This window comes from Lissotriton vulgaris, chromosome 10 (genome assembly GCF_964263255.1).
Source record: "Lissotriton vulgaris chromosome 10, aLisVul1.2, whole genome shotgun sequence".
In the NCBI taxonomy this organism is placed as follows: Eukaryota; Metazoa; Chordata; class Amphibia; order Caudata; family Salamandridae; genus Lissotriton; species Lissotriton vulgaris.
The window spans coordinates 277,958,136-277,974,935 of record NC_141698.1 but is presented as its reverse complement, the minus strand read 5'-3'; the positions used below and the strand labels follow the sequence as shown (position 1 = coordinate 277,974,935).

The 16,800-nt window shown below is 44.8% G+C and overlaps 1 protein-coding gene across 4 annotated transcripts in view; it reads left to right on the top strand.

The window, feature by feature from the left end:
* The window catches only part of ELP6 (elongator acetyltransferase complex subunit 6), a 245,900-nt gene that overhangs the window by 219,126 nt on the left and 9,974 nt on the right, over positions 1-16,800 (top strand). For all 4 annotated transcript variants that reach the window (XM_086941011.1, XM_086941013.1, XM_086941012.1 and 1 more), the window contains exon 7: positions 7,542-7,688. In XM_086941011.1, coding sequence (XP_086797137.1) covers positions 7,542-7,688 — 147 coding nt within the window. The remainder of the gene's footprint in view (positions 1-7,541; positions 7,689-16,800) is intronic.

Sequence of the window (16,800 nt, the reverse complement as noted above, 5' to 3'; positions counted from 1 at the left end):
TCTGGGATGGACCCAGAGTTGTTCCAACCCTTTGCCTTAGGTACTTAAGGGCTTCCATGTGAGTGGGTCCTTAGATTCGCCTTGGGACAAGACTCAACCCTGAAACTACTTAGTTCTTCAATCCTCTGGACACTTGGACTTCATTGGGCTCCAACTGGAACCGAGACTTGACAAAGGTCTTGATGTTCAAGTCTTCTTCATTGTCTGTGTCTGTGCTTTATACAGGTTCTCCAGAAAACCTGTAGGCGTCAAGGACATCTGAAGAAATTTCCCTTGGAGTGAAGGAGTCACTTCCCTGAATCTGCAGGCACCGCGACAAAGCTGACTGATCTGCTGCTCCTGTCATTCTACAGACTTCCCGAGGCTCAGCAACACAGGTGGTGGTTCTGCAACTCCCTCGATGCCTGACCTGTCCGCGCTACAATTCTTAGGCCAGTATCCCTCGTCGGAACCGCTGGGACCAAACCCCTGTGCACTGCATCGACTTGCCGTTGCTACGGCTTGTTGGCTCTCCACTTCAGAGATCTTCAAGCTATAAGAAGCTCCAGCCTCCAGCACCTCACTTATTGAAGATCTGCATCCTCCCTGCAGTCCTTGCATCGTGGGCCTCCATCTTTGGTGAGCTGCCTGAGGTCCTCCTACGACTCCTGTGCCTTCAGCCTGTGGGTCTTCTTGAGGGACTTCCTTTGCTTTAGTGCTCCCCTGCTTACGTGGGGCCTGTTCACTCTCCTGATGTTGATGAGTCCCTTGAACCTTGCTAGTCCCACGTCGCTTCTTTTTTGTCTTCTAAGCCAGTTACGGCTACTAAGGCTTGTTTGCACTCCCACTGGACATTGACAGCCTACACACTGACATCCGACGTGTGACAGCTTGTGAACGGCTCCTGGTCTTCCTCTGTGTCGCCTGGTCCTCACAGCTGCAGCAATAAGGTTACTGTTGACTCTTCAGAACCTCCCAACGTCGGTGGGCATTGTGCTTCTGTACCTCCTGGTCAACTCCGAGTGGCATAGACTCTGTCCCCCCTGCAGGTTCTTCACTTCCAGAATCCTTCCTTGGATTCCACCTAACTCCTTCACAGTCTTCTCCAGAGGCATCTTCTTTGAAGTATCCCCTTGCTGTCTATGGCAGCTTCTGACACCTTTGTGCAGCTAACCTGATTCCTGGGGCATCCACAGGTGGGGCGGCTCTCCAAACTTCTGTCTTCAGAAGCGTTTCTTTAGGGTCCTCTGGGAAGGGTCCTTCTTCTTTAAAACGACAACTGCACCTTCTCCATTGACTGCCATTGGACACACGGCTGTCTTTTCATTCTGCACAGAGCCTCCGTGAGGTCCCTGAGTACTTACCTTGGGTGGGTCCATGTGTCTCTGAGTCTTCTGGTCTAAGTCCCGTTCTCTTTCGCAGTTTGCATTCCACTTTCTTAACCTCTTCGCTGCTGATGACGAGCTCAGCTCGTCATCAGCCACGGTGGTCGTGTGCGGATGATGAGCTGAGCTCGTCATGTAACACAGCTTTTTTAAATTTGCCGCACACAGCGGGAAAAGCCGCCCCAGCGATGCGGATAATATATTGTTTGGTCTCCCCTTGGAGACCACTGTATTGTGAGGTGCTTACCCGATTGCTTTTGAAGTATTCTTTTGTATTGTGTTGATATCTCCAGGTAGGAGACATACCAATGTGGTAGTGATATTGTGTTGTAATAAATAGACTAGTTTTGCTAAACACTGTGGTTTCTCTTTTTCTAACTTACGCTACAGATTAAACTGGTAAAACAAGCTGCTTAAAACTCCTTCAAGTTAAGCCTGCTCGCCACAGCTACCACTTTGAGAGTTTTCTATGGCTATCAGAGACCACTAAAATCACCATAAGAGTTGCCTGAATTAGTGCAAGGTGCACCACTTTAATAAGTGTGCACCATGAACTAAGCCAACCTCCTTTAACAGCCTTGTTAGTGGCAACAACATTTGCCTGTAAGGGCAGTGAGCTAAAAATACTATTATCTCATCCTCCCTACCTTACCATCTACTCAAGCAAGTAGGTTCTTCGGGCTACGGCATCCTTCCTAACGAAGGTGGGAACTCCCTTACATGTAGACCAGTCATCACTCTGCCTACCATTTACGATCTGCCTCACCCCTCTAAAGAAGAGGAGAGACTCCATCGACTGGACCCCAAAATAGCTGTGTCATTCCACCTTGACCACTCGAGTTCCGGGTGGACGGTCAACTCTGTGTGGGGGATATTGGAGCCAAAAAAGGAAAGGCAGTGCAGAAACGCACCATCTCATAGTGCTCTCCATCAAAATCTGCTACGCATTGGCCAAAAAGCAACCTCCTGAAAGTTTACAAGCTCATTGCACCATAGCCAAAGCTTCGACCACTGCATTAGCTTGTGGGGTGGACCTGTTCTGAATATGTCAAACAGCAACTTATGCTTCCCTGCACACGTTTATGAAACACTGCTGCCTAGACATTCAGATCCGCAAAAACAAATACTTTGCCTGTTCGGTCCTGTAGGGCTTCCTAGTTTAATCAGTGTTGCAGCTCCACCTCTGGGAGGTAATGCTTGGGTATCTATTCTGTGGTAAGGAATCTGCAGCTAGAAGTCACTATCAGACTAACAAGTTACTACCTTCAGTAACGCCTAATCTGGTAGAGACTCTATATAGCTGCAGATTCCTTACCCACCCACCCATCCTCCCCGCTCTTTGAACTGATTCAGAGTGAAGGGATGTTCCCTCTCAAGCAAGGGCCCTAGTTTTAACACCTTGCCTGCCGCCGGAATTTCAGCGCTGTGCTGAACATTCCAATCGCGGGTGTGGTCATGACGGAACTTTTCCGTCATCAGCACAGCTCGACCGAGGCTCATGACAGAACCGTTCCGTCATGAGCATCGAAGGGGTTAAGCAACAGTGGTCAGTGATCTTCTTGGCTCTGCACTTCTGGCATGGAAAGTTATGAAAAGAAACTGACATCGGTGTGCTAGGGTGATGCCTTGATAGGCGCTGCGTGCGTTACTTCCGGCACGGACATCAGGCGAAGACAACACCTACCAGCACGCAGGAGTACTGCTCACGAAAAATGTCTGGATCGAGTCTGACGCCTGGGGTTTTCTAAGGTTAAGAATCTGAGGCTAGATAGAGACTCAACCAGTTAAGAGGCATACCGAAAATTATTTACTTGTTCTTTGTACTTTGTCAAAATGTGTGTAGTGTGTACGTTCCACACATCATACGTATTTTGCAGTGGCGGCTCCTCCCCTAAAGCGGAGGAGCGTCGGCCCACTGCCTCAAAGCAGTAAAAGAAAGGAAAAAATAAAATGATAATAACTAATGTTATCATCATTTTATTTTGTCCTCCTGCTGCGGCAGCTTGCGGGAGGGGGCTGGCGGGACTGAAGAGCATGGGAGGAGTGGTACAACCCTCCAAGGTGCGCAATGACTGTTTGGTCGGCCCTCTGGGTATGCCCAAAACAGTCATGGCCTTTCCCTGTTCTCTATGCAGGCTATTACAGCCTGCATAGAGAACATGCCCACCCCAGGCGCTCAGACCAATCACAACGCTGCATTGCAGTGTTGTGATTGTCTGCGGGGAGCGTGGGAACCCTGGTGCTTCTTGCTTCCTATTTCTCACAAGAAGCCAGGAAGAGGGCTCAGGAGAGGCGGCGGCCGGCCGTGAGGTAAGTGATTTTTTAAATTTTTTTACGGCATACACACACCACACCACACCACACCACACCACAACACACACCATACCACACACCACACTACACCACACCATACCACACACCACACCACACCATACCACACACCACACCATACCACACACCACACCATACCACACCACACACCATACCACACACCACACCATACCACACACTACACCATACCACACACCATACCATACCATACCATACCACACACTACACCATACCACACAACATACCACACACCACACCATACCACACCACACACACCACTGCTGCTTCCAGGCTCCAGCCGCGACTGGTATTTTGTAACTCTCCTCCAGGTCCCTCCTGGTTTTTGTCAGTCGGCTACCAGTGATTGTGTTCAGCCTTACAGAGTAATAACATGTTAGGCGTTGGAACGTGAAAACCGAAGATGTAATGGCTTTGAGTGCTGCTTTGATTATTGAGTTCAGTGAGCAGAGTTCGAGTAATTTGTGTTATTAGAAAGTTCATCGCTAGCACTGTGCGATACCTGACGTCGTCGATTCAATGCCGTTTTCGTATGGTTAGTACGAAGATGGCTTTTCAAAGTTTGTTCTCCGTGCATGTGAAATGTTAAGAATTGGATGGGTGAATGTGGAATATACTTTGAAGTTCGTTACGGGTGTGCTTCCCTTTCAGAACCAAAAGGTGGCACCGTTGGATTACTAAAGCGTAGAAGGGTGAATTAGGATTGGAAAAACAATAGATGGTCTCTTGTATGAGGGTGCTATTCTGTTTTAACGTGAAAGCTAACATACAAACATATAATTACTCGTAACTCACTACAGCAATATCCTTATACATATAGAAATATCTACGTTTATATCGATATCTGTGAATAGTAGTTTTGTATTAAGTTACTTTCCTGTTAGATTTTAATGTGTGAAAGCGACAAGGAAAACATTTGCCTCACTCACAGAAAGCAATACACGTCAAAGCAGGTAGTGATTGTCTAATTATCATTTCATCTTATATTCAGGTTATGCCATTCTGGCCTTCATTATGAGTGGCATAATATTCCCGATTCTACCGAAAACTCTACTTTCAGCCGAATCCGGATTAGAAGCAGGGCGGTATTAACTCATTCGGTATTCCAGGATGCGGGGAATAATACATGGATTTTCTGGCTCACTTCGGCAGCTAAATGGTTTGGAATTAGGCGTTTCCATGCGGAAATTGGTCTGGTAGCTCTATTTTCTGTATGGAATTCCTTATTCCATACGTGCCTATATCGGCAGGGGCGGATTGGCACTGCGGGCATTCGGGCAGGGGCTGAAGGGCCGGTGTCTTAGTGCACTCTGTGGGCCGGTTTTTTCACCCTTCCCAGTCCACAGAGCGCACTGACAGGGAGAGGAAAGCAGCTTCACTGTGCGGTCGGCCGTTCACGGATGATGGTGGACTGGGGAGGGGAGATTGTGTGTCAGAATCAGCCTCCCAGGGGGCCAGGTGTTGCTCTGGCCTATGAGCCATTTTTACCTCTGCCCCCATGGGGCCCACGCAGCCCAGAAACAGTGCTTGCATTAGTCCTCGCCCACAGCTCTTCTCGTTCAGGGCATAGTGGGCGAGAAAGAATGGGTCTCACTATGGGGGCCAGGTGATGTGGGGAACTCGCACATCTTCACCTTAGCCTCCCCCCACGGATGGCCCAGAAGCTGTGTTTTTGCTTTAGCCCCTCTCCTGCCACGCCATTGCCCTGTGGCAATGAAGGGCTGGGGAAGGCAGAGTAATTCACAAATAGCTGGGGCCTCACTGTTTTTCAGGTGCTTCTGCGCTGGAGGGCTGGGGAATCATTGTTTAATAGAAAGGGACCTCGCTGTTTTCAGGTGCTCAGCTTGTAGGACATTGTCACCTTGGCCCTGTGTCCTTCCCAAGAACAATATCCTCCCACTTACATTCCTTGTGTGGGGAAACATCCTTTACAACGTAACTTTTACCACGCAGTGCTGTTACAACGAAAACCATTACAACGCATTACACTGGGGGGGGTGCTCTAGGATAAGGAATACGTTTAATTTACTATTCAACACCTTCCCTAGTGTCCACAGGGACTGGAGTTGGAATATTAAATTAAACTATTCACTATCCAGCACCCTTAAGTGTAATGCATTGTAATGGTATGCGTAGTAAAACCTGCGTTGTAACAGCATGCGTGGTAAAAGCATGCATTGTAACGTCATACATCTCTTGTGTGTTTCATGAAAGGGCAGGCCTGCGAATGTGGGCCACGTCCGCGAATGTGGACCACGCCCCGCAAATGTGGGCCATGCCCCGCAAACGTGGGCCACGCTTGCAAATGTGAGCCACGCCCTGCAAATGTGAGCCACTTTTTCCGTCAGTGCCCGGGCCAAATTTTGATCCCAATCCAACCCTGGGCTCAACGTCAACTAAAGATAGGGTGACCAGGCATCCCGGATTTGCCAGGGCATTCCCGTTTTTTTGCCAGCTGTCCCGACAGATTTCAGGAAATTAAGCTCATGTCCCGGTTTTTAGAGAGGGTCGGCTGAAAACGGTGGGAGGTATCTTTAGGTTTTGCAAAGCAGGGGTAGTTAGCAGCTGTTATAAGAAAGCAGTTTAATTAACAGGCAAGCTACTGGCTTTAAAATAGCATTCTATATATGTTCTTACTGCCTCTTCTGTAATTCCCTGATAAGGAGCACTGTCATTCTGTGCGGTGGGTTGAAGTAAAATTGTAGTCCTTCTTTTTTTGGGAAAGGTCCTGGTTTTTGGCTTTAAGATTCTGGTTACCCTAACTAACGACCCACGCCCACGGTAATGCCCGGACCCAGTATTATATGCACATTATAGCTCATTAAATCACACTGTTGGTTGGCAGATTCATCCAACGTTTTTCATATAGTTCGCAAGCCTACTGTTCGCAGCTCACACATCACTGTGGCGAGACCCACTGCCCTTATTTTAAATGCAGAGCGAAAATGCAAAAATGAAACGGGGCAACAGCGCTTTAACTCACCAACCCCAGGTACGTGCACGTCACTTGACCCGTGGTGGCGTTCACAATCCCAGTGCAGACACCCAGGGCCATGGTTTCAGTTTTTCTCCCGCTCGGAGGACCCAATGCTTCCAATCAGCGCTCTTTAAAGGCCACTGTGGCTACCTCCGTGAACCCGTCAAGTGTTGTGTGCTGGAGGGGCTTTGAGAAAGGTTACAGCTCTACACAGGATAAGGCACATCCCAGATTGACCTATGGTCAGTGATCTGAAAGGATTCAAAGTCAAACCTAAGTGTGTGAAATCTTAACCTCACCCTTATGGTCTTGTAAGTGGCAGTACTAACTCAGTGCACCCCTCCCAGTCAGTGGTGTAGGATGTTACGTCCAGGGAGAATGAGTTACTTAGCAGTGCCCGATGTCCTGCCTCTGGGATGGGTTGCAGAGCTGTGATGGTGTGACTAGCCTTAGGGTGAAGGTATTTCCTGAGATGATAGTTTCTGGAGAAACAGCTCAGGCCTTTACCCTGCTAACATGGGTGTTTCCCCAGAATCGATAAATTAACACCTGTACTGTTTGGATGGAGGCTTTGCCATCGTTGTACCCACAGTGTCAGCATGAGTACCAAGCCCTGCAAGAGTCAATTAACTATCACCATGAGAAAGTGACAAGAGATAACAATGGGGCCATTGATTAAAGGGGGATGACCACTGAAAGATCTCAGACGAATCAGCACTGTTGGTGGATTCTTCTTTTTCCTCTATGGATTTACCTCAGTGTGGTGGTTCCTTTGTGATCTTCCGAGGAGAAGGACTGATTCAAAACAGATTCCACAGGCCCACCTCCTCTTTTCATTTTTTTTGCTGTAGGGAAACATAGTGGCCCTGGCGCACAGCACCGATGACCCCGAGGACGATGAAAATGAGCTTGTGGTCAGTTTCCTCCGACACCAGAGCAGCCTGATCCTGGAGGCCGAGGGGCTGGCGACTGGCTTCTGCAAGGATGTGCACGGACAGGTGAGCACTAGAGGTCTACCTTTGTGCAAGTCCGGCTTTTCTTTTGGCCTTTGGTAGAGTGCAAGGCTGAAGGAGCAGTCTGAAGTTTAACTGTACCTGTGTGTTGTATGTAGTGTGTTTTCCTGTAACTCAAATCATCATTGAACACGTCCTTATTCTGTTTAGCTTCATTGAGTGCTCACATCAATTCAAATCAAGTTACAGAAGCTTTATTCGATTATTTAAAAACAACATTCAGGCAATTAACAGCAGATCTAGCAGTCAAAGATCCACCTCTAGAGAGGGCTGACTTTTAAAAAAAAAGTCCAACGTTAAAACAAACTGGGAAGTTTGATAACATACATAGCAAATACAAGGCGGGCTTCGTTAGGTGAAATCCATACATTTTAGGAACACATTTAAAAAACTTTCTGGTTAAAAGGTCATACTATTTACCCAACAAGACAACATGCTTACATACTGAACAACCGTGTTGCCTGTGATCTGGAACAGAATTCATTTATAGATGTCAATGTATATGGATGTGTCAGACTACAACTTGTGTACACATTACATCCACATATATTGTTTATTCAAAGACGATGTCTATAGTGATCATGGTAATGGACAATATATACATGTAACATATCTGCTTAGGTTGCGAGTATCAACAGACTGTGTACACATATTATATCAAGTTTATCACTGACAACAGGCTCACCCAAGCAACCTGTCTCGTTGTGGCCAAATAAAATATGAAATTGCAAAAAATGGCAAAACAAAACTTCTTAATAGTCCAGGATTAGCCCGTGGCAATTGGGCAAGCACATTGCCAGTGAAGACAGCGTGTTGGAACAAATAAACACCCTAGAGAGCATTTCCAAACCATAAATGCTCTATATACATTAAAATATATGAGCTGCATTGCACCATTTCAGGAAAACTCCGCCCCTAAAATCCCGGGGAAACCGCCTTTACCACACAGCCTTTACCACACCAGTCTTTACCACACAGGTAAGAACCCAAATGGTCTTTATGCTTCCATATAGGTACAGATGAAAATAGTGGGTTAGCTCCCGTTATATTACCCCATCAGTGCCTTCAAGTTTAATGGCATATGGATCTTGGGGTCTACCAGCTGCAGTCAAGATTTTCCGGTGGTGGGGGCACATATTGTGGTCTCTGGAGGCACCAGTACCCAATGGGAATGGGTTGGTGTAGGGTTGTGCTTGACCACAACTCCATCTGGTGATATCCCTTTAACTATAATGGCTAGAAAGATGGTTTAAATGATCCAGTCAATGGAGCAAGAGCTCAGGATGGAGGTGTGAAGACCGAATTGATACTGGTCCCTCTGGTACTGAGAATATGGGGATATGGGTACCCTTTGAGTTGGGGATGAGTGCTTCCTCCTTTCCCTTGGTCTCGGCAGCAGTGAGTCTCTGCAGTTGTTCCCTGACTTAGGCCCAGTCTGAAATGAGGATAACAGTTCATCACTGTTTCAACCTCTGGTTCTCTTGCCATGTTTCTAGAACACTGGCGTGCTGGCTTCATCAGTGTTCTGATGAAACAGGTGACCAAGTACAGGCTGAGGGGCCCGGTATGTTTACTCCTCAAGTGATCAAGGCAGGAGGACAGAGCCAGCCAGATGGTTTGTCACGCTTGGTTGTTTGTGTCCCTATATTACTGGAGAAGCACATTTCTCGATGCGCACATGTGTGCCATCCCCAACCTTTCGCCAGCCCACCTGTGAGCTACACGTCCCAAATACACAACATGCATATTACAGCCATATTACAGATATCCAAGATGGCAAATGACCCCAGTTATGGAGATCTAACTGTCTTTCACTGGAGAGAGTTAGTAGGCAGCCTTCCTACAGGATTAAAGGTAAACAGAGCTGTGCCCTTGAATATAATTATGGTGCCAACACAGCCTGAGTAGAGAGGGCAGATGGTAGCTACTCTGGGGTATGATTTAGGTAGTCCAAATCATCACAGCCCACTGGGGATGTTCAGAAAAAACAAAATGACATGGCCCCTTTCCCTTAGCCTCACGTTTTTGTCAAGCTCACTGAAGAAAATGCTAAGTGCTCCAGAAAGATGTGAAAAAGCAGGGTGGTACAGTTTCCTAAAGCCAAGCAGAGAAATGTGGTCCCAATAAATGTGATGGAAGATTTTCAAGTAACTTCATGAGCAATGAATAATCTCAAGCGCATAAATATATATTCATTAAACATTTTCTTTAGAAAAGCTCGTTTTAAATATAAAAATAAATATTTGGCAGCTCATCTTAAGGCTGTATTGCCCAAGTTTAGCTTATTTATTTATTTATTTATTTAAAAAAGAAGAAAGTTCTGAAAATGTCTGATTTAACCAAAGTGGTAAGAAAAAGTCTGTCCCAAACCTTTTTAAAGGAAAAATGAGAGAACGAAAGAGCAGGGATTTAAGTGGGATGAAAAAACTGGGTGGGGGGTCTCTCAAAGGGGCGTGACCAGTGTAATTAAGGGCGTAGCTTAAAACACCTAAGCTAAAAATCTGTGCTTAGCATATTATGCAACCCAACTTATTTTGCTGTTTCCGTCATGCATCCAGATATAGGATACAAGTAACATCATACCTACAACAAGTCAGTACTATTGGCTTTGCCAGTAGTTTTTAGTTGCATAAGAAAAATAAGCAGCAACTGTGGCTTGTATACAATATTGAAAAAGCTTCTACTTAAAGCCCTGGTGACAACATGACAATGTTGCTGCTCCTGAGTCTCGGAAGAGAAGGGAAATCCAGAGAGGAAATGACTCTCTTTGAAGGATTTCCCTTCCCCTACAACACTCACCTGGCATGACGTCATGCCCTAACTGCTCCACTAGTGAGAATTGAGCAGTGTGAGCACGCACACATTGATGTGCTTGTTGCCACTGCAGTCCGGAAAAAACAGACCGCAAGTGCCAAGGCATAACACTGCTGGGGTACAGGAAGGGTGAAATAAAAGGCTGTAGGATGTCATTTTTTCGTAACACACAAAAAATGTAAATGCCTGTAAATGAACTGTACATATTTATTTAGCAGTTAGGAAAGTACAAATGAAGCATATTTTTTTATAACTCGAAGTTTGATGGATCACTTTAATTGGTGATGCACAAATAATAAATATTCACTGAAACCCGATTTCCACACGTTATCATTTGTGTGCAATGTAGTTTTGTCTATAAAACTGTATGCCTGTGCAAATGTAGTGCCAATTTCAATGGAAAATGTGCTGTCTCTAAATGACAACGGCTCCAACACAATGCCCTAGTTACATTAAAAAATAACCCTCCTCATGTCCATTAAAGCTAGGTGGGTTGTAAAAGTTTCTCGTACTAAAATGGGGGTTGTGGTTCTAATGTTTAGGAAGTACTGCACTATACTTTGATCTTGGTATTGTTGTAATTCATGTGTTTATTAGTACGCTAGTTCGGAATAACCACCTTTATTTTCAATGGCATATATATATATATATTCACTGAAAAAACCATAGGTTATAGACCATATATAGTTAGGAATTAGCATTTACAAAACCTTATTTTACTCACACAAAACCATTGAAATTCGCATATATAGTTAGTTGCACTAACTATATATCGCGCACCCGCAACCCACTGCTGATCATGTCACATATTACATCATTCATGACATGGTCAGTGACATCACTGATGACATCACTGATGACATCTCAAATGACATCCCTGATCACATCACTGATCACATCACTGATCACATCACTGATGACATCTCATTTGACATTACTGATCACATCACTGATGGCATCATTCATGTGATAATACGATGAACCTCTTCAGACTCTAATATAACCTTAGATACACTCAGTGTAAACAGACACTCAGACTGTCACTCATCCATGGAGTTACTCACACACCTAGTCAGTCATGCAAAGAATCAATCACACCTCCATTTCCTCAACTATACAGTTATACACACCTTACTTATTCAAACATATACTAACACATATTTACTCTCTTGTACAATCCCTGATACAAGTTCACAATGATCCATACAGCCACTCACACATTCACTGGCTCTTATGCACAGTTATTTATATATGTCAACTCTCACATGTACTGTGTTTTACATATGTACTTACTTTGACATGTAGCACTGAGATATCCATTCACTCACCAATACACTCATGCACACAGTCAACCGCCCATACAGCTGTTTCCACATGCACTTTTGAACCCATACATCTAGTGAATCAACTGCTCACACATCTATGCACAGAGTCATACACCTCCCAGCCACCCACACACACACTCAGTCTCCCATACAAATACTTGGGCAACCAATCAATAACCCATATAGTTACTCATATAGCTACTGATCAACACATGCAGCAGTTTACAGAACAACAGACATAATGATGCACAAATTAAGACAGTTTAGTCATTAACCCATGCACTAAGTGAGACACTTACTCATACAGTCAGTCATGCACCTACTAAATCCTTCATCCAGACACTTATACATCCACTCATTCTTCAATATGTAAGACATATTTTAACTTTACAGAAACATACAGTCACTGGATGTTGTCATCAGTGATGTCACTGACCATGTCATGAATGATGTAATATGTGACATGATCAGCAGTGGGTTGCGGGTGCGCGATATATAGTTAGTGCAACTAACTATATATGCGAATTTCAATGGTTTTGTGTGAGTAAAATAAGGTTTTGCAAATGCTAATTCCTAACTATATATGGTCTATAACCTATGGTTTTTTCAGTGAATTTTCAAGGTTTTGTAAATGCTAATTCCTAACTATATATGGTCTATAACCTATGGTTTTTTCAGTGAATTTCAATGGTTTTTTAATAGCAAATATCAAAAGCTGTAAAATGTATTCTTCTTTTAAAGGAAAAATATATTTTATATGTATTTAATATAATTTTTTTATGTATATACATTTTTTGAGGGAACGAATTTATCAACTATCATGCTGAAGAAGAGTGTGGGGAAAAAAAACAAAGAGGAGGACTAAGAGGAAAGAACAATCAGTTCAAAAATACAATTGCTTTAAAGCATGAAGTGCTTTTCCACACATTTACATTTAAATAACCCATATTAGAACATACAAAATATCTACAGAGGAGACGGTGTACATTGAATTTTAGATTCTTCATTGGTACCTACATGTTGGTACTTACATCACCCACACAACACAACAGCTCTATTCAGAGCTACCCTACCTCAAAGCACTCTAAAATATTATTTTACTATTTCCCTTGGTTTTCCCCTTGTTACGCTTTCCGGAACGCTTTCCGGAACGCTACCCGGTGCGCGGACCGGGCGCTAACCCTGCGAAAATTTGAAAAAAAAGGTTGTTTTTTTTACATATATGGGCCTCCTCAGCCACCCTCAGAAAACCTAGGGGGTCACGATATGTCTCCCGTGCCCCCTTATACCCATTCCCAACATTGTTTATCCTCCATCTTGTGACTAAATTCGTCCGAAACACAAGATGGCGGACTCCCGTTACGCTACCGGTGAGCTACCCGGTTCGCGTACCGGGTAGCGCTTCCACCGCGAAAAATCGAAAAAAAAAATTATTTTATATTTTTGCCCCGCGGGGCCCTTTAATAGCCCCCACATCAATTCTAGGGGGTCAGGAGGGGTCTACCTTGCCCCTTTCATTCATTTCCCCCTTCGTTTATTTCCACCTCTTGTCTCTCGATCCTACCGAGAGACAAGATGGCGGCTGCTCCGGACTGTTTAGAATGTTGAGTCACCGGAGAGCCAATCCGCTTCTCCTCGCGAAGTTCCGTTACGCGTCTGGTACACGAACCGGGGCGCTAACCGGGACGCTGTCACAGATATATATATTTTTTTGAACGTTAATTTCTCAAAATCCACTGGAGCACATATCTTGAGACCTAGCAAAGGCACATCGGGCAAACAGTCTCTACAATTTTGCCATGTTTCATAGAAATCCATTCAGCCGTTCGAGCTAAAAGTGAGTCCAACCGCCCTATGGAATACTCAATGTTAAAAACACGTTTTGGGACCCACCTTTTTTCTCGGCCCCCGCTTGACGAAACCCCCCCAAACTTTCAGGGGACGCTCAGAAACAAAATGTGCCATTTTCCTGAAAATTTCAGCCAATTCCGTCCATCAACGCCAAAGTTATTCAACATAGAATTTTCAGAAATCCCTATTCAAAAAAATCCTAACTATATATACCTACTGGCGACCGCCAGTAGGTAATATATATATATATACCAACGTAATCCAGTTCAAGGAAAATAAATGAATCCACTGGTGCCGTGGCCACGTTTCATAAACGGTCTTTATTTCAGGCTTTCGGGCAAACCCGACGCGTTTCGCAGTTACCTCACTGCTTTGTCAAGGGTGATTCATTAAAGTGCAATACACACATTTAAAGGTGCAGGGTTCCAACATAATAAACATAGTAAAAATACTTCCGTTTTTAGTTTCGAGCAGAGTAAACAAAATTGATTATCACATTGCCCTGAAATACATTGTAGCCATTCATAGTCATGCCAATTAACTTTCATTGAGCCCAAGTGGGCTGGTATTGTGAGCTCATATGATAACTCATTAAAGAAAATGTATAACATATTGATTGCACATTTCAAACTTATATCAATTGGGCTTTCAATATACAGTTTCTTTGAGATGTGGCTCTAGTGAGCAAATATTCACAGCTTCTGGGCAAAACATCTTTGAAAGTTGTGTCTTTTATCTGCAAAGAAACAAGCGGAAAACTGACTTTAAAAACTAGTTCGAACCCTGTGTGTACAAAAAATTAAACTTAAGACTTTAAAATCAAACAAAGATATGCAGTAAGCAGGAGGTTGGGATACAGAACATGATTCATCTCAGGTGTATAGAAATCTCATTATCCACATTTAAACCATAAGGAATCACGGTGTTGTATTTTATAATTATCTTTGACTCTAATTTCCTTAATTCTAGTGTGCGATTCCCTCCTCTCTCTCCCAGGGGTATTGTGTCAAGCACACAGAATTTAAGCAGGTTTGGGTTTTGGTTGTGTTTTTCAAAAAAGTGTCGAGCAACTGGGTATTGCTTGTCATTTTTACTAATTGCCCACAGATGCTCTAAGATGCATCTTGTTTGATTTTAAAGTCTTAAGTTTAATTTTTTGTACACACAGGGTTCGAACTAGTTTTTAAAGTCAGTTTTCCGCTTGTTTCTTTGCAGATAAAAGACACAACTTTCAAAGATGTTTTGCCCAGAAGCTGTGAATATTTGCTCACTAGAGCCACATCTCAAAGAAACTGTATATTGAAAGCCCAATTGATATAAGTTTGAAATGTGCAATCAATATGTTATAAATTTTCTTTAATGAGTTATCATATGAGCTCACAATACCAGCCCACTTGGGCTCAATGAAAGTAAATTGTCATGACTATGAATGGCTACAATGTATTTCAGGGCAATGTGATAATCAATTTTGTTTACTCTGCTCGAAACTAAAAACGGAAGTATTTTTACTATGTTTATTATGTTGGAACCCTGCACCTTTAAATGTGTGTATTGCACTTTAATGAATCACCGTTTATGAAACGTGGCCACGGCACCAGTGGATTCATTTATTTTCCTTGAACTGGATTACGTTGGTATTTGTGGGAGTGGCATTCCCTGCCGTGTTGCCCGCCGTGATTGTGGCTTCTTTTCTTGCCAAAACTACGTTGCGATATATATATATATATATATATAATTACTTTAAAAAACGAAAAGGCTCAGGAGCTTCGCGGGCAAGCAAGATGGCCGCGTAAGCTCGGAGCTCCGGAGACCCTCCGACCCTCCGCATAAATCCTGATGGAAATCCTGATCCACGGCGGTGGAATACTGGAGGTGAATGGTTGCTGAGGCGGGACCCGCTGTCCGATTCAAAATCCGACACTCCTGGACGGAGTTACATCGTGTTGAAGAGTCGTGCCAGTGACGTGCCATTGTCTCTATTGTGGCTGACGACAATGGCACTTTAACACATGAACGATATGCTGTGAGAGCGACTACTACGCTGGCCCTACGAAGCACGCGAAGTTACGGAGTGGTCTATCGCTGAGGAACTATTGGTGGCCACGATACTTTGGGATTGCTTTGCACAGCCGGGGTGGCCTTGGTGTACGGTCCATTGTTCTGTTCCCCGGCTCTGTCATGGCGGGCAAGGGCGAGCCAGACAAGACGACGAATCGAGTAAGTAGGAAAACTACTCATTCCCAGTCGAACAAAATTGATCGCTACGCCCAGCAGAAGAATTCACCAGGTGCGGCTACCCGGCCAAAAGACTCATCGAGAAGGGTCGCCAGATACGTCGGACCCGACACTTCGCGATGTTATGGGCGCCATTGCTGGCATCAAAACGGAGATGCACAAGCAACACGAGGTCCTGACACATAAAGTCGACACTTTGGCGATTGAAATCAATCTGATTAGAGCCGATCTGGGCAAGACCAATGACAGGGTTAAATCGTTGGACATTAAAACCACAAGCCTCACAACATATGTGTCGGACCTACACACAGAGGTCCGGGACTTGAGGTCGGCCAACGATCTTTTCTCGAGGCGGCTGGACGATTTTGAGGGACGTGCCAGGCGACAGAACGTCCGCATCATCGGTGTACCGGAAGGGGCAGAGGACTTTTTCACTGATCTCTTTGTGGAAGACTTGGTGCAAACTCATCTGGCTCCTGCGGGCCTCAGCCGTTTCTTCTCAGTGGAGCGAGCTCATAGACTGCCGCGGGGACGCCCGAAACTGGGTGCCCCGCCGAGACCCATTATAGCACGGCTGTTCAATTTCAGGGATCGGGACGCTATCCTGCAAGCCTCGAGACGGAACGGGCCGCTCAAGTTTCAGAATGCGGACATCAACTTTTATCCGGACTTCACTCGGTCTGTACAGTGGCAGCGACAAAGTTTCGCGGGAGTGAAGAGGCGCCTTAAAGACCTTGGGATGAAGTACTCGATGATGTTCCCCGCGAAACTGCGCATCGAACATGATGGCCGTGCTATATTTTTTGATCTGCCTGAAGTGGTAGGCGAGTGGTTGGACACTTTGCCGCAAAGACACGATGAACGAGAATAAC